This window comes from Pyrgilauda ruficollis, unplaced genomic scaffold, assembly GCF_017590135.1.
Source record: "Pyrgilauda ruficollis isolate IOZ18807 unplaced genomic scaffold, ASM1759013v1 scaffold22, whole genome shotgun sequence".
NCBI lineage: Eukaryota > Metazoa > Chordata > Aves > Passeriformes > Passeridae > Pyrgilauda > Pyrgilauda ruficollis.
The window spans coordinates 4474377-4499587 of record NW_024521428.1 but is presented as its reverse complement, the minus strand read 5'-3'; the positions used below and the strand labels follow the sequence as shown (position 1 = coordinate 4499587).

The 25211-nt window shown below is 41.2% G+C and overlaps 1 protein-coding gene across 1 annotated transcript; it reads right to left on the bottom strand.

The window, feature by feature from the left end:
* Positions 1-24773, bottom strand: CRACDL (CRACD like). The gene is made up of 10 exons (XM_041468555.1): positions 24707-24773; positions 23587-23752; positions 20556-20691; positions 20027-20191; positions 19336-19404; positions 15926-16153; positions 12657-14235; positions 2835-3034; positions 1061-1205; positions 1-206 (listed from the first exon to the last, which is right to left on the bottom strand). Exons 1-10 carry the CDS (start codon positions 24771-24773, stop codon positions 61-63), a joined length of 2901 nt encoding a protein of 966 aa, XP_041324489.1. The 3' UTR covers positions 1-60.
* Between the last annotated feature and the right edge of the window lie 438 nt (positions 24774-25211).

Sequence of the window (25211 nt, the reverse complement as noted above, 5' to 3'; positions counted from 1 at the left end):
TGTAGGAGTTCAGTTAAGTATTTGACTTAATTATGGAAGATGCTCCTTGTTTGCATCCTTCTATTTTATAATCTGTGGCATATCACTCCAAGCTTGAGACTTCTTTTTGGCCAGCTCCATCCAGGATGGCTGATTGGGAGCAGCATTACTGGCTTTCTTCAAGTGGCTTATTTCCTCCTTATCCATCAGTGCAGGTGATGGAGCTACTGGAATAAAGCACATGGACATTTTACACTTACCTGCTGAGCAACTAAGCACTCTCTTTTATTAAATACTTCCCATGCCTTGCCCTGTGGTAGAAAATCTTTACATTTCACATGGAAGCTTCTTGTGCCGTAAGTTATTGAGAAAATTACCATTCTGTGCTCTAAATAATACAATGTTTTTCTCATCACTAATATATTTTGATTACTAAATTTACCAAAACTCAACATGATGACCTGGATTCCTTGTTGTGCCCTATGTTAACACCCAGGCCAAAGAAAGAGAGTCTTTTCATTAGCAAAAGTATTCACACGTGAATTCCTCCTTTACTCAGCCCCCAACTCACAGGAATTTTATTACTTCAAAACATTTGCCCTTTTCTAATTTGAATTTACCAAAGAGATTTACAACAAACTCATTGTGGGAGGACTGATGGTCAGACAGTTTGTGACTGCACCATTCCTCAGCTTGCTGAGGAAGCCACATTTAAATTGAGTGCTATTGTAAATATTTTTGTTTACATTTTACACTGGGATAGTGCATTTGGGCCTCTGTCCTGTGAAAGGGCCTGGAGTTCTTGATTCACATTTCTTGCAACACAAGTTTTTGGCTACCCCTTTTTACTCTTTTGTTTGTAATCAAACTGGTCAAAAGAATATAAATAAATAAAACTTCAAATAAAATAATAAATAAATAAAATCCCAGGCATGAGTGCTGAGAAGACTCTGCCCTGGCTGATGTGGTGCTGAGGAAGAGATTAGGATCTAGCCCCTACTCCTTTTGCAGCACATTCAAGCAGGATTTCTTCTGACAAGGTTGAGGTAACAGCCCACATTTCAAGAATTTTGTTTCTTACCAGGGACACAATGTGACAATGAATTGGTTCTCAGCAGGGGCTTCGCTTCAGACTTCGCTTCAGACTTTGTGTCTTTCCTCTGCTCTTCAGAAGTGGTTTTAGGTGCCAAGTGTGAAGGTTTACTCCATTGTTGTTTCACTGGCCCCTAGGCACAGAGAGGGATAAAATCCAAGTAATTCAGGGAGAATGAGTTCAGTTTGGAAGAACATGAGCAAAGTAGTGGATGGGGAGCCTGCCACAGTTCAGCAGACATTGGTCCCAATCCTCCCCCTTGAGCTGACACCTGTTCAGAAAGTTACAGTGTTTTCATGTAACATCCATGATACTCAATTTTACTAATCGAAACTATCCCTCAGTATCTCTTTTTCATAATGGTATGAGTGGATAATTATAGTCTTCACTGCAAAATGTATTCCAAATCCTTTGCACATCTCTACAAGCATACTCAGGATTTGGAAACAGCCTCATTCTCTCATGTTCTTCTTCCATCTCCCAAATTTTGAGGGCTAGGGCATTGTATTTTTGGACAGTTGGTGGCAAATGGATTTTTCATAAAAAAGAAGTCAAACATATCCTCCAACAGATTTTCTTGCCAGTATCAAAAACTACCCTGAAGTGATAGTGCCTGGTGCCATGTGGGAGAAAGTGGGAGTAGTACAGTGGCACCAAGCCTCACATGCTGCAGTCAGAAGCATCTTGGCATGTTTCTCTGCTAGCTGCTACAGGGAAATAAAATGCATGGCATGAATTTCAGGGATCTTTGCCAGCTAAAATCTGGAGTTTCCTGTTCTGACATAGAAACTGTATTTTGGGATCGTGCTGGGCATTACTGCAGTTCAGAAGTTGGCCTAGATATCTTATTAGGTATTATTTCTTGTTAATCTAAGCACCGCTGTTTTTCACCATCTAGGAACCATCTCTTACTCCAGGATACAATACAGCTGTCTGGGGTGCTAGCAGTGCCACCTGAAGCAAGAAAGTGGGTCATTTGCACTGGGAATGCCATACTGGTATAGGACACGCATGCTCCTGCATCAGAGCAGGGTTCTTATTTGTGCAGGATGCAAAACAGACAGCAGGTTAGTGTTCTGCATCCATGCCAAGCACTTCCACTGGCACAGCTCTGTCATCTGGGAAGATCATTAGCTACAGGAATCACCCTGTTCTGCATGGGATCTCTGAAGAGGCAGTGTCAGCCCATATTCCATGGCACCACATGGGCTTCTGAATTATCCATGTACAGAGAACCAGAATTTATATATTGGAACTCTCTGCAAATGCAAAAGTTATTTTTATCCTATTTCACTTCTCAGGGCTCTAAAAACTGTTACCTAGGAGCTTCTAGGACCAAGCTGCTCATTCAGTGTTAACTCAGTCAGGAGGTATAAGAGGTTCAATGAAAGGCTGTGCTTAGAAGGATAGTTAAAAGAGAACATATTTCCTCTGCATTGAGGAGGATCAAAGACTACAATTTAGCACTTCCTTTTGGATATTTCAGCATGCAATACACGTGTTAGATCTAGTAGTATGCCAAGAAATTTTACACACTTCACATAGTTCCAGGATTTTGATTTCTTGGAGACACAAAATTACATATCTGAACAATCAGAGAACTTTGAATCTGTACCACATTTATGAGAGCAGTGTCTTTTTTAGTTACAGTTACACCATTAAGTATCTGTAATCATTATGGCATGACTGGTAACATAGCAGTAGATCCAAAGAATACTACAGGAGGTGATATAAAAGCATCACAAATTTGTACTGCAAGTACCTCTGTTTGTTCCTTTGCTTTATTCTGTTTCTCTGTATTAGACTTATTATCTGGAGCCACAAGCTTTTCTCTGTCGAGTTCCTTCTCCTGATGCATGCCCCTCTGCTTTTGCCTTGCAATGGAAATCCAGGCTGGCTCTGTAGGAGTGTCAGGATCTCTTCCAGAGTCTCCGGCAGCCATGGGGGAAGGCACGCTTTTCTCTGTTGACAGATTATTTATGTACATGGTTAGAGGAAAAAGAGTTGTATTCAGCTTCAGCTCATACTTTCCCAATGTACTGATCGGTCCCAGGATATGAAACCAGCCTGGATAAATAGGAATTCTGTTTAGTTTGGTCTCCAGAGAGCAATTTTCCCATGCTCACAGGTTTAAGTTATCATTCTACTGGTAAGAAACGCTTTGCATCTTTGTTCAGCTGGAGTCACAGTGTCACTGCCCTCACGTGACGGAGATGCAGAAACATGAATCAAATTCCTCTAATCTACCCATTTCCCAAGGTCTTCCCCTTCTGCTTCTTCTTCCACAGTATCTTAGAGACAAGCAGCACACAATTCAAAGGTGGACACAGAGGGACTGTGGTGTTGCAAAGGCAAACTTCTCCCCACTGCGCTGCCCTCAGCTCCCGCTCTTCTGATGTCCATGCAGCAGCAGCCCATGCCTGAGTCTGCTTCCTGCCTCCCTTCCACCCCGTTAGGAGCAGCTTCCCCACATGCAGCAGCAGCCCATGCCTTAATTGTTTCCTGCTTTTCTTCCACCCCTTTAGAAGCAGCCCCCTCCCCAGCTCTGTGGAGCCTGCAGGTGCCATGGGTGCCTGTGCACCCTGTGGTGACTGAGCAAGTAGAAGTACTGCTAAAACCACAGAGTGACTTCCTGGTCTTTTGATGTGACGTTTATGTTGACTTATCCCTGCTGATGCTGACCACAGTCTTCACTGGGGCCAGTAACTTCCATTGTGCTCTACCAGAAATGAGACTTCAGTGACACAAAAAGAAAAAAGACAATTTCTGGAGAAGAAAGTCCAAACTACTACCCTGCTGACCTCACAACTGCTTCCAAAGGACGTGCAGAATCCAGGGTTATGGGAAAGTGATTCAAATGTATTCAATATTCTGAGAAGGCAAATCCTGTCTATTCACTGAACAGAACTTGGTCAAGAGAAGAGCCTCAGCAGCTCCATTGGCTCCATCCCCCTGGTTCTCCATTTTTTGACTCACACTGAACACAAAATTGAGTTTCCCAATGAATGGTAGAGCTTCTGTGCAGTTTAAATGAGGAACAAGAATAGCAACCACAGACCCAAGAAGGTTGATTTCACCTTTCCCAGCTATTTCTGGTCACTGATGTATCAAAATTTACAGAAGGCTCTTGCAGAGCATAAGTTAAGCTTCTGATCCTCAAATCACATGTGGTCCCGCTCTTTGGAAAAGTTTATTACTTAGTCAACATCCTGTTCAGGGACTTGGGAGAAGGCAGACCCAGCCAGAAAGGATTACTGCCCTAGGGCCCCTTGGGGGCTCAGCTGCTCTGCTGACAGTAGAACCAGTCATGGGACCCTGTGGAGCTGTCAGACACACTTCTGGAGCACTATGGTCTAGTTTGGTGGAAAGTGGCCCTGATCAGGAAAGCAGGAAAATGTTTCTGAAGGCACATTTGAGATGCCTCATGAAGGCATGGAAGATGAAAGGGATGATGCACTCCCAAGAGCTGGAGTCTGCATATTATGAAAGCCCACAAACCTGCTTTGCTCAGGGATTTTCTCAAGTCATTTTTATACCTCACCAGAGAGAAAGCAGTTATTTGAACAAGAAAACATTGTAAAGCCTATGTCAGCTAAAAAATGAAAAAGAGAAAAAGACCCATGCTTTAATGCCAAAGCAAGATGTTTTGCCAGCTGATGCCTACATTTCCCTTCACATTCACCTCACGCAATCTTGCAGAAAAACCTCTGGAAGAAACAACTCAGAAGTCCAGCTGTGCAAATGCAACACAGATAAAACAGGGTCCCTGAACACTGAAGGAGCTTTTCTCCCTCTTGCACAGCATATTACTCTAATTCTCTGCATCCCACCTAACCACCATCTTCACATGACAACAGCTGTTTCTCCCATCATCTTTTTCCAATCACTGTAGGTTTGTCTTGGTTTTTTCCAATCAGCCTTTTTCTGGCTCTCCTTGCTTCATTTTTATCTTCTTTTACAGGATGCTAAAGAATAAGGCTAGGAGAGATCTCAATATGTCATGTAGTCTATCCTTCAACTGCAAGGCAAGATCAGCTGAAAGATCAGTTTCATAGAAACTGTTTCCTCACAAATATGTATCTAACTCTCTAGAAACAGGACAGGTTTCAAAGTCTCCCTAAGCAACCTATCCTATGGCACAGCTCTTTTTCCCACTTTTTTTTTTTTTTTTTTTTTTTTTTTTTTTTGGCTGCTGGGCAAGTTAAGTCTTCCTTGCTTTAATTTAAATCCGTAACTACTTCTCCTACACACTATGGACACGAGCAGATTACTCATAGTCTCCTTGCAACAGTCTGTTATGCATTTGAAGACTTAGACCACATTTCCCCTACCTTTTTAACTTTTCTGATTAATCTAATTGTCTAGATCACTCTTTCTTTTGTAAGAATTGTCCTAGTTTGGTGAAATCTTCAAATATGGTCAGAACTGGCACTTGAGATGAAAGAGTATTAGCATCAGCTGTCATGGAAGGACTACACCACTTCTGGAATGGTTTTCTGTACATGTCAATCAGTGCCCCTTAACTTCCACAGCTCTCCAAGATAACCACTAGCACGTCAAAGTCTGCTAGCCATCTTCTCTCAGTATCTTAGGACAAACCTCACTGGAATCTTAAGTAAAGCCACACAGTTGAAAGGATGTGAAGTCTGCTAATGCATCTACCACCACATTCCCTCCTTTGCTTGCAGCCATGCCCTTAAGCCCATCTGCAGCCATCTGCACCTTTTCAGGTGGTGGGCAATTTGGGCAGGGCTTATTAGCGCATTGCCCAGTAAAACCAGGTGCTGTGCTTCATCAGCTCCCAAAGCGCTCCTGCGGCACGAGGATGAGCCACCACTGAAGGTGATGTCCTGTGTTCCTCAGAGCTGAGGAGCAGCTCTCTGGCGGTACAGCTGCAGACACACCACCACATGCATCCTTTTCCACCACCTCTTTACCTTCCTTCATCCTTCACCATCTGTAATGTCTTGGTGCTCAAAAGCTCCAATGTCTATATCCTGGAGGTCTTTTTCAATCCACCCAAACTTTTTGATAATACAGGCAGCTGTATTATATTTGATAATAATAAAGGATGTCTTGGTGCTCAAAAGCTCCAATGTCTATATCCTGGAGGTCTTTTTCAATCCACCCAAACTTTTTTTGATAATACTGGGAATCCAGCTTCTGCCTTGATGCTGCTAGTGATGTACATCTTAGCTGCTGTGACTCCAAATCCCCCTTTGTGTTTTGTCCCATTTTCCCTGTCACACCACAGGAGCTTTATGTAAACATCAAGGTTGTTCCTTCTCTGCTTCCACCACACAATCCACACTGACAAAATGAACACTATGCCCAGGCTCTATTTACTGCATGACATGTAATGGTCTTATTGCTACCTGTGCTTCCATTTCTCTGTCATCCTCATGAAGTTAGGATTCATCCTGCTGTTATTTCACTGTGCATTCCCTGGGATAACAGGGTTCCCAGTCCTGCAGTAATATGACAGGAGGTTACTATTATAACAATGTTTTCCATAAGGCAGATGCTCTAATGAAGACATCAAGCACCCTTACTCTTCAGGCAGTTCTCCCTGATGAGATGCCAGACATCCTAGTCATGCCAACTAGAAGGCAGCCAAATTAGAGACAGGTATCATTCCATAAGAGATGGTATCCAAATGTCCCTTTGATAGTAGGGAACAAAAGCTCTTCATCATAATCTTGAAGATTTTATATATATATATATATATATATGTACAGGCCAACTTAGGACAGCAGAGTAGTATCACCTACAGAGGATCAAGAACTGATCTGCTGCTGGGAGAGGCTTTCTTGTATCTTTAAGCAATTACATTCTGCCCTTGTTCCTTTGAGAGTCTTTGCTGCAGAAAGCCAGACAGGCAGACAAGGCAGGGGAAGTGTCTTATCTTCAGAAAAAACCCCATCAGATGCAACCCACGCAGTATTTCCTACTTCATCCATCAGCCAGAATTACTGTGAAAGGTAGAAGAGGCATATTCTCTATTTATTATCTATCCCATTGCCCAGAGGTCCTTTACATCCTCCCACCTCCAATTAGATAAGTTTCTTGGCAGTATATATGCACTATTGTTCCAGCCAGAAGGATGAAAGGTGGTGAAGTAATTCAGGAGATAGTATGGTAAAGAGAGCTGGCACTTTAAGGTGAGACTGTCCTATGAAGTCCTTGGTACCCTAACGGACACAAAGAAGCAAAAAGCTTTCTCAGGAAGTGACTGTTCTCAAGGGAAGTGCTGCTCACACATCTTTCTGTGTTCATGACTGTATGATCACCTTGAACAAGCTCTGTCTTATCTGGTCATGAGATAGTCCATGTGCTTTTATGGTTCACCACATGGCAAAGCACAGCATTTAAGGAACTGGATAGCCAGAGTGGAACCAAAAGTACTCAAAAGGACGATTTTAATTCCTGCTTCTGTTGCATGTCACATGCACAATAACTGACACAGAAACTCCCAGCTGGTAAATGCCACTCTTAGGGAGATAACAAAGAAGTACAAAATGCAAGCAGTGGTATGCTCCATCTGAAGCTGAGTCAGTTTTGACAGATCTCCTTTGTTGAAGCAGGGCTGAGCCTCTTCTGCACTTGAGAGATTTTCAGAATAAAACTAAAATCTAAATAATATTCTTCATTTCATATTACAACATGTTATTTTAAACAATGTGCTATTCAACTCATTCCTTAATAACTTCATAAGCTAATAAAGGATATTGCTGGCAGCAATTTGTCTCTCATTCATTCACAGCTTTAACCTCGTGATTGAATCTTTCCCTGGTTTCCTTGGAGCTGGCTTGGCCTTAGGCTTTTTTGAAAGAAAGGAGCCCCTTCTTCCCCTTGGGATAAGCCACCAACAATGGAAAGATACCAGGTCGGAACTTGTCAAGCCAGTCTGTGCATAATGTCACCATGTATTAAAGCCAGCAATTAATGTAAACTGAGATCTTCTGTTGCCTCTTGAAACCACACCCAGAGGCTGCTGAAGCCTTCCCTTCATGTCCTCCCCACAGCCAACAAGCACACACGGGACAGTCACAAGGTCAGCTCTTCTTGCTGCATTCTTCACCACTTTTGCAGCTTCCAGACCAACCACTGAGGATAGCTCTGACGCCAAGTGAACCATAGCCACCTTCTCAATTCCCTCCTGCAGATCAGAATCCCCTGAGCTCTCCTCCACTGAGTCTGAAAGCATCAGGGCTGCCTGCCTCAGTGGTCCTCTAGAGGGGGGAAACTCCCCTGCTGCAACCCCATTTAATACAGGTATCTGTTTCTTTCAGTATCTGACTAAAACAACTTCATTTTTTTCCTCAGACTAATGTTCTGATCTTACAGATGCAATTTCTTCTGCCTAAATATTGTGGAAAGAAATGTGTACACTTCTCACTGATATTTGGATATTACCCTGTAATGTGTGTCAGACTGGTTGCATGAACAATAAGATGAAGATAATACATTAATCTTAATGTAAAAAAGGAACCATGATTGACTTGTTATTGTGTATGGGTTTATACACACACGCAGGAAGTGAAAGAAAAATACTTCTGTCTATTGACAGACAGATATACTTAATGTATTCAAATGTATCTCCCTGTGTGTGCTGCTTATATGGATAAACACAGCAAAGACATATTTAACCATTATCCTGAGATTTAGGGATTAACTTTGTATTTTTTAGAGATGGCCTCAGATTTCTTTAAATCTGAGACCTGTTTTCTTTACATCTAAAAACCTCTGTGCACGCAAATTGTAGCAGAGGTTCTTTATGACATATAATTCTTATACTTGGAAAAGAATATCTTATGCCTGCAAGGACTGCAAAGAGTGGTTATTCTTGCCCTACATGTGTGCAGGTGAAAGGTCAGAACCAGAATTTAGAGTCTTTTGAAAGTCAAACCACTAACAGCAAGCAAAGCTATCTTGTGGATTCCCTGAGTGTTTTAAAAGCAAACATACTCAAAACTAATCCAAACAACTTTACACAGGGAGATAACACCCTCTGTATGTAAGTGTCATTGTTTTATAACACTGCTTATGCATGCATATTTAATTCCACACTGTTGTATCTTTGCTCATTTATAAAACTCCAGTTATTTTAAGAAGGGCTTTACAAATGCATATAGCATTTAGAATATCCTGGCCTACATATTTCCCTTTGTTTATTAAAGTACTACATGCATTCATGTCAGTATACACACCCAATTCCTTAGTTTCAGACAAAGCTATTCTAAAGATTTCTTTAAGTATTTCTGACACTTCTTTCTTCCCTAAGCTGCTCTGAGAGGTATTTGACTTTTGATTGGATCTATACCACCAATGCCAGAAGAGTATTTTTTACACAAGAAACTGCTGTTTGCATCAAAGTCTATTTCACTGCTGGAAAACAGCCATGTTGCAAAATAGCCTGACACAACTCAGAAAGCAACATCTTTCGGGGGGGGGGGGGAAGACAGCTTGTTTTTCAGCTGTAGCCTGGACAGCATTAAAGCAATGTCTTTTTGATGTAGAGAAAAACACTTCTCTTGTCATTCCAGAGCCTGCATTTGCCAGACAATGCACACCAATTTCATTCACCATAATTTCCATCGTTCTTCCCTGAGCTCTTTTGCTCTTTTCAGAGGATGTCTACCCACTACAGCTCCTCAGTCACTGATTTTTGTTTATCTTAATATGCAGATTCAGACAAGTACTGCTTATGGTTTTGCTGCTGTAATAACCTGTTAACATATGGTAATTGTTTCTGCCCTTTTACAGGATTTATAGCGAAGTGTATCAACTCCAAACAACACAGCTTAACCTTTTAAATTTTGCAAGGACTTGTGCCTTTAGCTCCAGAAAATGACCCCTCCTGGGGTGGCTAATTTCACACAGACATTAAAGGGCTTCCTTGCAGCCTGAGAGAGGTAAAGCAATCCCTCATTAGTTCCCCAGAAAGCTCTGGGGAGCAGGAGTGCTGCTTTCACCTGGTGCGGTAAGCCAGCATCCCATCAGCTCTCCTGTTCCTTTGGTACCAAAAGAGCTGAAAAGCTAAAATGTGAACTGAATGAACCACATTGGTCTTGCTGACCTCAACGGCACAGCAAACTGACTTTTTTGAAATGAGTGTGCATGAGAAGGGAACTGCATTCCCTTGTATCACCATTTCGCAGCTTGTCTTCTTGTTCAGCACACAGATTTCCTAACATGCAGTGGAAACTCCCTGACAGCATAAATAAACAGCATCAGCTCTTTGAAAAGGCTGATGAACTCAAGGGCTAGGAGAGGGCTGGGTGGGTGGAAAGTGAAAAAAAGAAGTGAGTGTCCAAGCAGATCCGGAGGCCAGAGATGCCTGATAAGACACGTGATCCATGAGGGGCTGTGTTGATGGTGTTTGTCAGACTTCTCCTGTTTGCAGTTGCAAAGACGTGGTCCTGACTCACTGAGCTTAGGGCAACTTTTCAAAAAGCTTAAAATTATGTTTGGGCAGGGCTATTGCCCTGCCAAGTCCTCATTGCATCCCATGACTCTCCTATGCCTCACAGAGGGACAAAATTTTGGGGGTCACTGTGCAACTTCTCCCAAAAACTTTTCCCTGGTGTGGTTCCAGGGCACTCAGAGGAGGTCGGCACACCTCATTCACCCATGACTTCAGGTGGCCAGGTGAGGCTGAAAAGGGGCAACTTAGCACAGGGAGGTGATTGGTCAGGTGTCTAAAGAAGGCAGTAGATAAGGAAGAAAACTAATTGTCATCACAGACCAATCTGAACAATCGTTTTAAACAACCTCAGACCATACAGATTTGGTGTAATACTCTCAGGGGGAGAGGAACACAGCAGGACTTCTTAACCCTGTTTCAAACTCCAGGTGCATGCATCTCTGTCAGGGAGACCAAGGTGCAACTCTAACCCACAGATCCTATTTTGCAGAGGGCAGTCCTTCATCTCAGGGCTGAGTCTCCTTCATCCTAGGGCTGAGGAGCCACAGGAGAAGCCTGGAGGAGAAATGTGCTTCCTGGCTTCATTTCTTCCCCTTCTTCCTTCTCCAGCACTCATTGTCTTTCACTGCAGGAAGACATTCCAGTCCATCTGCAGGCACTCTGGGACTCAGCAAGAAGGATGTGATAAAGGGCTGTGAGAAGGAGCAGTGGTACTCCCACTGCTCTCCTCCATTCCCTGCCAGAACAATCCTGCTATGCTAGGTCTTTTCCTTTCTTGTTCCAGTATGACCTTCCCCAAAATCTCAGTCCATCAGAGATGTGGACATCACTACAAATAATCAACTACTCAGGGCAGCACAGAGGGGAAAATGCCTTTAAAGGGAGTTTTGGGACTATATATACATATATACACATATCTATATGTCTCCTGCCTTGCCTGCAGGGTGTGGGGAGGCTCTGGCTGGATGGCTTTGGGGACCTCATCCAGCTGTGGATCTTAATGAATTCCCTCCTTTATGATGGCTGGGAGATAAGGAAACTGTGAACATGGCCAAAGTCCTGCAAAAATGTCTGTGATGCTGCAGCAGAAGACAACTGAAATCAGATGTCACTCAGGGCATCAGTAAGTTGCCTCTGGGGTCAGGAACAGACTTTTGTCACCCTAGAGGACAAGTGGCATCCTGTGCCCTGAGATCGTCTTCTGTTTTGGTGTTTCCCTACTCCAAAGCTCAGAGACAGGTCCCAGTCAGAGAAGAGCAATCAGATGGGGGGAAGCTCTGCAATGGCACAGAGACAGCCTATTATTTACTTGGCCAACATCTTCTCACATTCATAACATCAAACCCATGCCCATACAGGTCCAGGACAGGGAAGACTTTTCTTCCACTTCTTTTCTGTTCTCTGCCTGTAGTCCACAGTGTATAATTAGTCTCCAGAGATCTGATTTTTTTTTTCATCTCTAACCCCATTATATAATACAGACAACAGGGTAAAATATAACAACCTGCAGTAGACACGATCTTATGGTCTCTCCTGGCTTTGAACTCCAGGAAGCTGCAGGGTTGTTAATTTTTGTTTTAAACAAGGAATGAGTAATGATAAAGATAGATAAATGAGTAAGAAAAACTCACAGGACGCAATAAATAAGTGGTGTGTTTACCATGGCAGGCAGTGGCAGGGCCTCATTGCATTTCTGCCTCAATGCTATGGTGAAAAAGGTTTATAGGTCTGAGTCACTTGTCCCACACAGGGCACTACACTTAATATGGGCTCTTGGATTTTCATTTGCCATGCAGCAGCTCTAAATGGGGACACTTAGTGGCTTGCTATTTCTGTTCTCCAATACATACTAATGTACTTTATTTTTTGAGTGTCACTTTGAACATCCTTTAAACAATACCCTGAAATTCAAAAACCAGAGGTACAAATATCTTATTCTGTCTGCTGTTTCTTCCCTGCTGTCTTTTTGATAATCTTGATAATCTTTTCAAGCAAGGGAAAATGGGGAGCAACCTCACTGAAGGCAGAGCCTCACTGAAGGCAGAGCCATCAGCTCATGTTCACCAGGCAGACTCAACAGTGCTGCCTCACACTCTCTCACAGGTAAGATCACTCTTTGCAAGTGAAGCTAACTTCATAAATTTTTGTGAGTCTTACCAGGCACTTTACAAGCAGTTGACTGTTTCTCCAAGTCTCTATCTTCATTTCTGGATTCAGGAGAGTGAATAGCTTTGTCCTGCTTCTCCTTGCTCGCAGTAGTGTTTGGAATGGTTATGCTTTGCAACACTGGCTTTTTAGGCAATGGAGGTTTGCAACTAAGCTGTTCAGAGGACTTTGCTTTGGGTTTGATCTTCTCATTTAAAGAATCACCAGTGTTTGTGTTGGCTGTTTTTCTGACCTCTGCCTTACCACCTCTTAGAAAGGAAGTCAATCCCTCATTTTCTAAATTAAATTCTGCACTGTATCTTTTAATCCCTTTTGATTCTGGTGGTGAGTTGTCTTCATATTTCAAGGACAGTGAGGTGGATCTAAGTTTCACTTGAAAAGGACTTTTATCTTTACAACTTGGCTGATTCTGAGATACCACTGAAGAATTGCTTGGCATTGGTACTGCATCAACAGCTGGGGAAACATAACCAGCCAAACTTTCTGTAGGTTGGCCTGTGTTCTCAGAGTAGGACTCTGGCAGCAAAGTCTCCTTTTTGCTGCTACTTTTCTCCTCGTCCAGATTTGATTCCTTCTGGAAGTCATCTTGCCACTTCTCATTTCTTGAGGAGACCTTTGCTTTGGACAGGAAGAATCCAGTATTTAATGGGCTTTCCAACTCTGATCTTTCTGGGAAATACAGGCTTCTGGTGCTGGGTCTCTCCCTTGCAGAGGAAACAGAAAACTTTTTTAAGGCATTGAGTTCATTGACTGCTTTTTCAGCTTTCTTCCCCAACTGTTCCTCCTTGTGGACCAGTGACTGACTGTTCTCCTTACTAGAAGCAGTCGCCTCCTGTGCAGTCTTTATTTTCTCTGGAGAGCAGAAAGCAGATGATCCCACCTGCATTGAGGAAGCAGGATATGAAACATGGAATGAGTTTGTGGGCTGGGAAGGACCCATACAAAACTCCTTGCTGGACTCTGACAATAGAGTAAACTCTTTGTCTGCCCCTTTATTACAGGGTATTTCCACAGGTACCTGATCATTCTTCTGGTTATTTTCTTCTGACCTTCCCAAGCAAACAATACTATTCTTACTAATTGAAATATTTTCTTCGGGAGGTAATTTATTTAATGGAAACACAGTAGGAAGCTCCTTATTTTCTTGATTTACAATATTGATTGACTCATCCCCAGACAAAAGAACCAGTGTTTCTGAGGAATCTTCTTGCTTTTGTACTCCTCTGTCTGAACTGGAATGGGAAAAAGTTGCAGAGTCTTTGCCTTCTGACAGCAATGAAGACTCAGACTCCTCACACGTAATTTCCAGCGCTGTTTGGCAGTCCTCTGGCTTATTCTCTGGTAGCAGGGTTTCCTGTCCATCAGCAGGCTCGGAAGCAGGCTGAGTCATCACTGGTCTCAGAGCAGGGGGGAGGTCCTCAGGCATTCTGGGCTTTGGCCAGGAAGCCACATCCTGCGTTGCAGCTGTGCTGCATGGCAGTTCTTGATTGCTGGGTTTGAATACAGCATCATCCTCTTCTTCTTCCTCTGGGGTACAGCTCAAATCAGTCAGAGATTCAGACTGGGTCCTCTGTAAAAAAGAAATCCAGAAAGCCCCATCACCATGTACAGCTTCACTTTTTTGTTATTCATCATTACATTTACAGCTGAGATCTCAGAGGAAGGCAATACTTGCCTCCAGTGCTGACCTTGCAGTTTTTTTAACCTACAGACTGGATGCTTTAATTAAGCAGATCCTGGAATAATGCATTTAACCAATATAAAAGCAATGTGTGACATTTCCTTCTGCACAACTAGTGCCTTCATGCCCTTGTAGATGGGAAGTCCATCAGAACAATGGCCATTGGACTGTCCTTGGCAATTGATTCTCCAGAGCATACTGCCTATGTTGTGCTGCTCTCAGGCAAAAAGCAACACTTGAAAGAGAAAAATCTGTCTCTGTATTTTGCTACTCCATACTAGCATTAAAAATAAAACAACCCATTCTTCCTTAAGCATGACTCTGAAGAGGAAAGGGTACATGGAAGCAAGAGCAAAAGCCTAACAAATCCATCCTGTTATGACACTATTCCAGCTGAGTATCTGCCCCATGTGGCAGTCTTGTTTCTAATCCCACTGTCATACAGCATTACAGCCTTGCTTCCTTTGTGTAAAAGTTTTTTTTTTCTTTCAAGAGTTAAACTATTTGATAAAACTTTATAAATTCATATGTAGTTTAAAAGTTAACAAATTAATATGTAGTTATCTGTGAGGTCTTGTGATTAAACTTGATGTGAGGACTGGCTAACTACACAGAATTATATGAAAGCACAGTAGTGAGCTGCCGAATATGCCTTTTCATATGGTGCCTGTATTAGCTCACTGTTTCACCATAGTTTGTTTGGTAAATATATACTTTGGATGTAGGCCCTAACTCTAAGAACACAAAAACTGCACTTTAAAGATATTTTAGGGTGCTTACGACTTCTTGTTTTGCAAATGCGATCGCAAAAAAACCCCAGTTGCAATGCCACCTGCATTCCCAATCCATATACACAAAAGCATAAAAGCACAAGATATCAGTTAGCCAGAAGCAAGAAGCACAGGCAGAGTTGGGCAAGAAAATATTAAAAATTGTTTTATCAAAACATGTGAACACTCTCTGTGGGAATCCAGAAGAGCTCAGTCAGCTGGCAGTTATAGGCAGTCTGGACAAAGCAATCGTACTTTAGTAACAATGTTAGAATGGAAAAGAAGGATTGATCGCTGAGTTATTGCTTTATGTGTTTTTCTGAATAACTGGCCTCATCATTGTGCTGCTCACAGCGGTGCTCTACAGAGCTGAAAGGTCATTCACAGATTTGGAGAAATACAGAATATCAGCTAGTAATATTTTAAGACAGAAGGAATAATATTTCTGGTAGTAAGCAAGCAAAATTAATTGTTTTACTGTATTTAAAACGTTGGAAAAAAATCCACAAACAAGAAAGTGTAAATACTGTAGTAAAAGTTGAAAGCTTCAGTGCTAAAAGAGAGGAAGGAAAGAAAGAAAGAAGAAAAACTAAGCTATGCCCTTCACAAAATATGACAAGAGATCAGATAAATTGTGTTTAGGATGGCTTAGAAAAAAAAGATGGGTTTTTTTAAAAATACTATATATCTTTTATCAGCCTTTTTAAAATAGTATGCACTTTCATTTATCATATCTGAGTTTGAAGTAAAAAGCCCAGTAAGAACTTTCTGGGTTTGTGTCAAGTGACACTGTTTATTTTTGCATGTACCTGCGAAAATTTTCTCATTCTATTGGCTCTCTGGTTCCGGGGTTTTACTAAAAGCTTATGCTTAGCAGCAGAATTATCCAAGAAAGCAGAAAGCTCAGGTGGAGTGTCAAAATTGGCTGTAGGGGAGATGGTACTGTCAGATGTCCGGGGAGACCCAGCTTTGCTACTTCCATGCCTAATATACAGCTGACCATCTGTAGAGCGAGATCTAGAAGAACCCAATGTAATCTGAAAAAAAAGAAAAAATCCCCAAATGGAGAATCAAGCAAAGAAACGAAGACACAAAAAAAACAATTCTACAAATAAATAGCCAGATTTTCTACCATTTAATGTTTGCCTCTTTTTCTTTTTGACATTTATTTAAAATACATTGCATTTCCTAATGTTGCATGTGATGTACTGGTGTTAGCAATTCTGCATTTTTAGCTGCTTGAATATTATGATATACTGCCCAGTGGGAAGGAGCAAATCCCATCTAACTGGAAGATCTAAAGCACACAAATATATGGCCAGCATGTTTTAGAAGACGGATTTATGAAGAGTACTCAGTTACAGAACCTAAAGGGCCATTTTCCTTTCTGGGTCCATCCTCCAGCATCTTTGTCTAGGCTCCTATCCACAGTTATTTTGTGCTGAGCATCTTTAGCTTCCTGTATGTCAACAGGTCCCTTCCAACTCTACAATACCCTCCCAAAGACAAAAGAATTAAGAGTTAGTGTCATTGACACTTAAGTCAGCTTGTATTTTTACCTCATGTATTTATATCTGCCTTTACTGGAAATGCAAAGTTTTGTTAGTAGACTATTCTGGGAAAAGAAGTGATGGATGGTCTCCTAGCAGAGGCCAATAACCCATCCAGAAACAGCTCCTGAATGCTGCAAAAGGTGTCATACTTTCACGAAGCTGGAATTCAGCTTGCCTGAATTTTGGTGAGCTTCACCAAAAACTACCCTAGTTCCAGGGATGATGCAACAAGAACACTGGAAAATTAATTAAAAATAAACTCTAAAAAGGGTTCCTCGTCCTCTTAGATTCAGTTTTGCAAATAGGCAAAATGGTATTTCCAAACTGTCACAGCATTAACATCACCTCTGGCAACTCATTACAGTGCTCCCTTTGTAGGCTTGAAATTCTGGTTCACTTCTTTGGAGGAGTTTTCCTCCTTTCTTCTGTGGGCATTCTTCTTTCCTCTTCTTTCTTTTTTTCTGAAAGTGGTATTTTACTAAGGAAGCTGGATGGGAGAAGGGCAGGGCAGGTTGGTGTTCATTTTATTTTGGAAGGGAAAAAGCATCAGCAATATCTGCAAGTAGAATTCTGCAATAGGCACTGCAGCTCAAAGATACTCTGTAGTGTAGTGAGGGCCTGCTACAGCTTGCTCAATGGCCAGGGGAAAACTCCCATTGATTTTAGCGGAGGCTGGATCCACACCTTCTAATCATACTTTCTACTTAAGAAAAAGAAGGTAGCTCAGACATGCTGAATAATGGATAATGGATGCTCTCATTAATTTTAACTCTACGATATCTGCAGTCTAGTAATCAAACATGACTAATGTACAACAAACGATAGGTGGCTGCATTATACATTAGTAGCTAACAGTGAATACATTGACATTTCAGCTCCATGATAAAAACACAGCACATGTTCTCTTTCAAAGCACGTCATTATTTGCCTGCCTTTCTTCTGGCTCCTGCTTTTCCTCGAGAGCTTTGCATGTCTTCTCCTTGGCAGTGCTCAGTGTTGGCCATTACACCGGAAAATCCAAAATCTGGTTTCTTACTTAAATTTCAGCAGCCTTAGTGAATGCCAGCTCTGAGCTGGCTGCAGAAGTTGTTTGTCCCACGAAGTTTGACTTTGACAAAGCCTGCTGGAGAAGGAAAGAGCTGGCAATCCTCTTTCTCCAAATGTCATGTGCACATGGCTCAGTCATCCTTCAGCTGGTTGTGCTGGGTGGCACAATGTGGGGGGCCAGGAGGAAACCCCATCCCCAAAGCCTAGACAGGAGAGTTGTGATTCCTTCCTTCAATCCAGAAAAGCTGCCAAGACACAGCAAGGTGTCACTGCTGCCCAAAAGCTCAGGTCTGGGTTGTGCAAAATTCCTCAGCCCTGGCAGCTGGTCTCCTCTGACTTCTAGAAGCAGGGCTAATTTCTCTGAAATGCCAGGTAGTAGATCCTGTGATCTGGGAGGAAAGCCTTTAGATGGAGCTGCATTCTGGCTGCACTCTCAAACTGGCATGGGTTGAAGAGAACTCTGAGCTAAATGATAGGGCATGTGGAAAAAGCTAAACAGCTGTGTAGTCACCGCCACGAGTCAGGAGTCAGCAAGTGAGTCAGAAAGCAATGTTAATGGAACAACAGGGAGACATAAATCCTCTTTTAGCAAACATGCATCTGGATGGGGCACAATTACAGTGAGCCCATAACAGCTTTCAAGAAATACTTCCTTCATGAGTTCGGTTGTTTTTAGTTTAAGAATAATAATATTGTGCTGCATATAAGCAGTTTTTTCAAACAGCTTCATGAGGAATCTAAGAAGTAAGGCCAGAAGTCTTTGCTGAGCCCTGCTGCAGCTGGTCCTGAAATTGTGCATAATTACCAAGAAATGGTCAGCTCAGGACTAGTTTCTCTATTTCATTTCTGCAATTTCCTTCCACCCTTCCTCCTATTCCTAGAAAATGCTCTTCCCTCTACCCCGTGTTGATTCCACCATGACTCCAGCTGCGGACAGCTAAAAGGGACTCTTCAGAGCTTTCCAAAACAGCCCTTTAATCAGCCAGAAGGGCTGGCTTCTGATTGAAGAAAGCCATCCATGCGCCTATACTTGAGCTCTGAAAAACGTCACTTCAGCAAAATTCACAGCCAAAATCCAGCTGAAGGCTGGACTCAGACTCCTGAGCAGCAGTGTCAGCCACTATGATCAGGCAAACACTTTCTGTGTCAGTGTGAGGTTACTTCATACTTAAAGCAGAGGCTGGGCAGATTTCAGAGGATCTAGAGCTGTTCCCATCTCCAGGAAGCTTTCGCCCTTATCCTATGCATGTAACTCAAGCAGCCTTTACTGCAATTTCCCATCTTTGAAAAATGGATACTGCTTCACTATTTAAATCTGGTTGGTTGTGCTTGGAGATTAAATCATGTCTATATAGTTTGCTAAAGGATATGAGCTTTTCTAGAGACATTAATTATTATCAATGGGATAATGGGATGACTTTGCATCAGAATTGTTGATAAATAATCATAGTTTTTTATGTTAGACAGACATTAAAACAGCAAACAGACAGGCAGGCAATTACATGCATACAAAGTTGTTTTTTGCAGCAGACAGGCAACAAAATAATATTTTTTTAATATTTCTTTTAAAAACTACTCTGGGTTATTACTTGTCCCTTAATACATTTGGCAGAATTTACCTGTTCTTCTTCTTCACTGCCTGTTCCAGCTAAACTCAAAGAGCTAAGGTGCTTGTGAGAGTCAGAGAACTGTGGGATGGAATGAGGAAGAGATTCAGTAAAAGATGACAAACAAGGTGGATATAATCACAGAAATCATCTACACAAAGTGCACAAAGGTACTGACAATGTAAGTTGTTTTTCTCTACAGTCTTAAGGATTAGCAAGGACACTGCAAACATAAAGTGTAAGACATGCAGATAAAGAATGAAATAATGTCTAACAAAACTATCATTTAAAAAATATCAGATTATTTTATGTTTCTTTTTCCAATGGCAACCTATAAGAACATTAGAGAGTTCTCTTATCAACACACTCGAGGGCGAATACAGATTTTTCAGCCTTATTTTTTTTATGCATGGCAGATCTTTGTAGTCTCTATAAAAAACACAGCATTCCCATGCATGCACTCAATCACATACTCTTCTTCCTAGCTCTGCATTTTCTGGTGTGATATTTATGTTTTAACAGGAACACAGATTCTAAGTAGCTGTTTACAGAGAGTGAGTGCTTTCCCAATTTGAGTAAGGTATTTCTGAATTGCCCAGAGGTAAAATAGGGATACGTAAAACGAAATACTTTATTCTACCACCCACATATAGGTAAAACAAGTCATTAAACACCCATTTTTGTCAACACTGGAACTACTCACTCTTGTTCTCATGCCTGAGCTTAGACTTTCATGCAGCAAAGACATTTCTGGAGGGCTCCTGGGTAATCCATCATCTTCAGAACTGGTCCCAGCATCCTCTGTTCGCTTTGCATGAAGTCCAAATGGAGGTGGAGGTCCCAATTTCATGGTAGGCTGGAGTTTCAGCTTCATTGTGGCATAAAATACATTAGCTTATGATAGTGGTGGGGGTTTCCCCAGAACATTTGTTAGCTGAGGTCAATGAGTTACCATTATTTTAACTTCACAGCTGAATGATCCAGGGCACAGGACATCTGACTTTACACATTCTCTTAGGGAGCCAAATAAACTACCCATTTTTCAGCTATCATTTATGTAGAACCAAGATGGGATACTGCTGTCTAATTAACAAATGCAACATTTGATGTAAACTGCAGACAGATATTACTTACTAATGAAACATTCAACTACAAATACTATCTAAAAAATCAAGCCTGGAAAGACATTCCATCTATTGCATTTGAAAAAAGAATTATATTGTCTAAATTACCTGTAAAGCTCTAATCCGATCAGAAATGTTTTCTTGAGAAAACACTCTTACTGGCCTTGCAGGCTCCTGCCCAGTCTCAAGGATGAAAATGCTATCATGTGACAAAGCTCTGCTTCCCATAATGCCTTTATGTGTCCTAGAATAATATAACAAATGAGTGAAAATATGCAAACTTTTCTGCCATTTCTCTTAACTCAAGGGGTCTATTGAATGTGGAATGGGACACAGGGATGCACAGCATACATCACAAACAAGATTCCAGACTTGCCAATGAATACAGCCATTCAGGGTAATCTAAGTAACACCTTTAAAAACCAAAACAAATTTGTAAATGGTGTTATCTGTCACATTAACAAACTGAATCAAGGTTAAAGACAGTTTAACCCCAGAAGACAAGTTATGTCATATGGAAAAAGCTCTTTGGGTGGAAGCCAGCAGCTGGGTGGTGTCACAGTGCCACTGGCAAGCCCAGGTGCAAAATAGAGTTCACATGAACATGTCTGTCCTGAGACTTCTTGCTAATGTAAGACCATGTCTTGCAAATGAGTGACCATTACCACAGGAAGAATAATTACCTTTTACTATCTAAATGTGGTACAGCATTTAATATATCTCTGTCATACAGATCATTAGCAAAAATATTTCAGGTAATGTAATCCTTGCATGGAATCCTTTGCATAAATCCTTAAAAGGTGCTGTGCTCTATATCAAAGTCCCTCAGATTTTCTCTTATGAGCCTGTGGGACACATTTTTTCACGGACAATCTTTGTGGCTTAGTTGGGGGAAGTAGGAGATGCTTTGTGGGTAGTTTCTCTCATATTCTGTTTCCTACTTCTGATGCCTGTGTTACGTAACTTCTTTTGCAAATGGTGCATCTGGGGTATGAGCACCATGCTTACTTATGGGAACGGTAGAGGAGGCCCACAGACAGACATCTACTTGCTAGGAGGTTTCTTGTGCTCATTTTCCTCACCTTAGCTCGTACCCTGACTGAGAAGGAAAAGAAATGTGTGCATGCAGCATTTTTTAAGAGTATCTTTTTCACATTTTTTAGATCAAGGAGCTATGAAATGATAAATGAGTGCAGAATAATTGTTTGGGTTTATGTAACTATCAAGTGAATTGAGCAGAAAAGAAAAAAGAACTGTATTTCTGGATCCTAGATACTGTCATAGGGACGTTGAAGACAAACATAAACAATCATGGCAGACAGTAACATTTTCCCCATAGTGGCTGCTATAAATATGTTTGATAAAACAATAGCAGGAAAGAGTTGATCTACATTCTTGCTGTAGAAGGAAGGAAAGCCTGCTATGTCTGCTTAATGCATTAGAGACATTAGAAGAACAATTTATCTGAGTGCAAATGTGATCTCTGCAATGCATCCAAGGTCAGACAGATCTATAGCAATTTGCAGAGTAGGTGCCAGTCCCATGCACCAGCACTCAACAAGGGCAGCAGCCACACAGGCAGTGTCGCTGCATGGGCACATTTATCCCAGCATTCCATCCTCATTTCCTCTTTCTAGCAGATGCATCCCTCCCAGACACATAATGGATGTACCCTGCATGTCTCCTCAGATTAAGAGTGTTCAAATTAATTTTCCTTCCTTTCAAATAATTTCCTGGTCTTTGTCTGTCTAAATAAATATTCAGAAACAATAATGTAACAACGCTTCAGGTTACAACACAGGAATATGGCCAGAACAGCCAGAGATGGCACCCACTCAGACATGACCTTGTTAAAGCACACATGGGGGAAAGAAAATCTCACCATCCACGTCTAACAAGAAGTAATAAGTTGTCAAACAACAGCACTTCACACCACCTGGTGCTGCCAGCCCAGAACTCCGAGGGCTTCAAGCTGGACTAACTAACACTACTATTGCCAATGCCATGATAGCAAAAGCAAAAAACAAAACCAAACTAATAATTTCTTTTGGTTGTTTGGCGCTGCCTGGTGGCCACATCGAATAATGTCGTTTTAAATGGCCGGGATGGTTTCCTTTCACATTCCTGGGCACAGCAGCACCCCTTGCCTGAGGACCAGGAGGCTTGTTCTGAGAGGCACAACATCCACCAATGCAAAGACTTGCTCTTTAGTTATTGAAGGGGCTCTTCAGTCCACCTCTCTGTCCAGAGACATATCTGAATGTTTGGACCAGGTTTCTCATGGTTATTTTTCATAGTGAGTAACATGAAGACAGGGTTTTCAGAGGCAAAGAGGTACACAGGATGGGACTCATCTGGTCTAACTTCACACATCAAATTGAAGCTATTTACATTGGAGGTGGGCTCCTGGGCTCCTGTTTGCATACAGTGGCGAGATATAGGCACTTCCAGAGCCTATTTCATGCATAAGGATGATACCATCTTTGTTAGTAATGCTGACTTCTCTCTGATTATAAAAGGCAGCTGGTAACTAACTATCCCTGTCCATGGCAGAGAGGTTGGAACTGGATGATCTCTAAAGACCCTTCCAACTCACACCATTCTATGAATCTGTGGTTCTAGAACTCAAATGCAGACATTTTTACTTTGGCCAGATGAATCCCATGTATACAGAGGAAAAGAAGGCTTCAGAGCCTCTGGATCCTGCTGATTTCAGTTGCAGTCATTCCATTACTCTTTCCTCGCTTTCAAACCCTGGCATAAATGGTTAGTCATCTAACCTTGTCTAACAATCCTTAGTAGTTACATTTCAGGGGCATAACACAACCCTGATAGGATATAAACTAATTTTCTAATTCATTTTTGAAGATAGGAATTACATTCTTTTGAAATTATAACCCAAAGCTTATTTATGATTAAATGAAAGCTTTTCTCATTAATATTTCTTGCTACACCCCATTCAATTCCTTTCTGATTTGCCTTGCATCAACCATTTTAATTTGTACTTTCCTGGGAAAAAAGCAACTATTTGAAAATACAGCATTATGAACAAGGGGAGGAGGCAATTTTGGGATGTCTTTAATCTACAGACATTGTAGCAATTTTGTATTTGTTTACCAAACAGAGTCCAAAGACTTACTCAAGTTCATCTTCAGAATCATAACTAGTGCGCGTGTCATGAGAGGCCGCGACATCATTTGTTGACTGGCACAACTTCAGACTGCTGCTCACAGAAGACGATGTCTCTTTCCTTTTCTTTTTACCAAAAAACTTTTTGAAAGATTTGAACTTTGATTTTTTCTTTCCTAAGTGAAGAAACATAAAGAAGATGCAACCAGCAGCATGTGCCAATTTTTGAACAACAACATTTCTTTATAATTTTTTGCATAAGTGGATTTTTTTCCTGGAAAACGTAACACAGTCCACTGTTGCATTAATGTCTTTCAAGACTGTACTGATAGTATGAAATTACTGTTATCTTGGAGAATGGATTACAATGTTTATGAGACATAATAAATAACCAGTGGTGTAGAATCATTCCTAATAGAGTTTCTACTTGCCTCTTGAGGTAATTAAACTGTGAAGGAAAAATTTTGTCTTAACTGCCTGGGATATGAAAAAGAAATTATTACTTGGAAACCCACTGCCTTTGTTCAGCAAGCTAAATAGTGATGATAAGAGCAATGCTACCAAAACCAATTTAAATGTAGAAAAGGCATACATAGGTGAATGCACAGTGTTGGGAAGCTAATGCTGTTAAAATGTTGGGTTTATAACACATTGAGAATATTTTTAATGCTGATTACAAGATTCAATGGATCACAAAGTATTCATCTAGGAATCCAGAAATAACCTTGAAAAGCAATTCTAGTCTCAGTGAGGAAAGACCTAAATTAGGATCAGTTGCAGCGCTGTGAAGGAAACTATTTCAAATTAAATCAGTGTTTTCCACAAGAATTTCAACATTTGTGCCTGGCCTGTTTAAGTTGACATGACAGTCCCGCGAGGCATCCTTGTCAGCATTTCATTCACTCTTGGATCTCTTGAGTAAAAAAGTTAGCTTGCTCACAAGATGATACCAAAATCTTACTTCAAGCCTCTGAAAATGCTGAAAACATGTAACAGCTCTTGGAAAAAGGTGAAGAGAAAGGCAGAATGAGTTCTCTAAATGAACAAATTCACTTCTGTGACAGAGCTAAGGCATAGAAGCTCAAGAAGTCACAGCACTTTTCATTCACCAGGAAAGGGAGAAATTATACCTGAATTGTCCTCTCCATCTCCTTCAGCCTCTCTCATCTTAGGGTCCATTGTCCTTGAGGAACTCATGTGGCAATCACTAAAGGAGGTAGAAAAAGTGTTAGTTGTACTTCACTATATATGTGTACACATACATAAGGGAAGTTGCTAAAATATAAAGATATAGAATAGAATATTATGTGTATGCTTACAAAATATGTCTCCATACATGTTTAAACATATGTGTGTGTATATTATATATAAATATACATAAAATATACATAAAATATAAAAATATCCCATATGGTACTTATTAGGCTAGAGAGAGGTATAATATATTACACAGGCTATTTCCACTTTCAGAAGACAATAGTACATGACAGTTTAGTTGACCAGCCCCTTCTGTAGCAAGACTGACTTTGGTGAATTCTTGAATGCTTCTAAAAATATGTATCAGGGGAGGTGTGCTTCTTTGATTATCCCTTTCTCAGCCCATTCAGGTCCAGAGACAAAATGACAAAATTATAG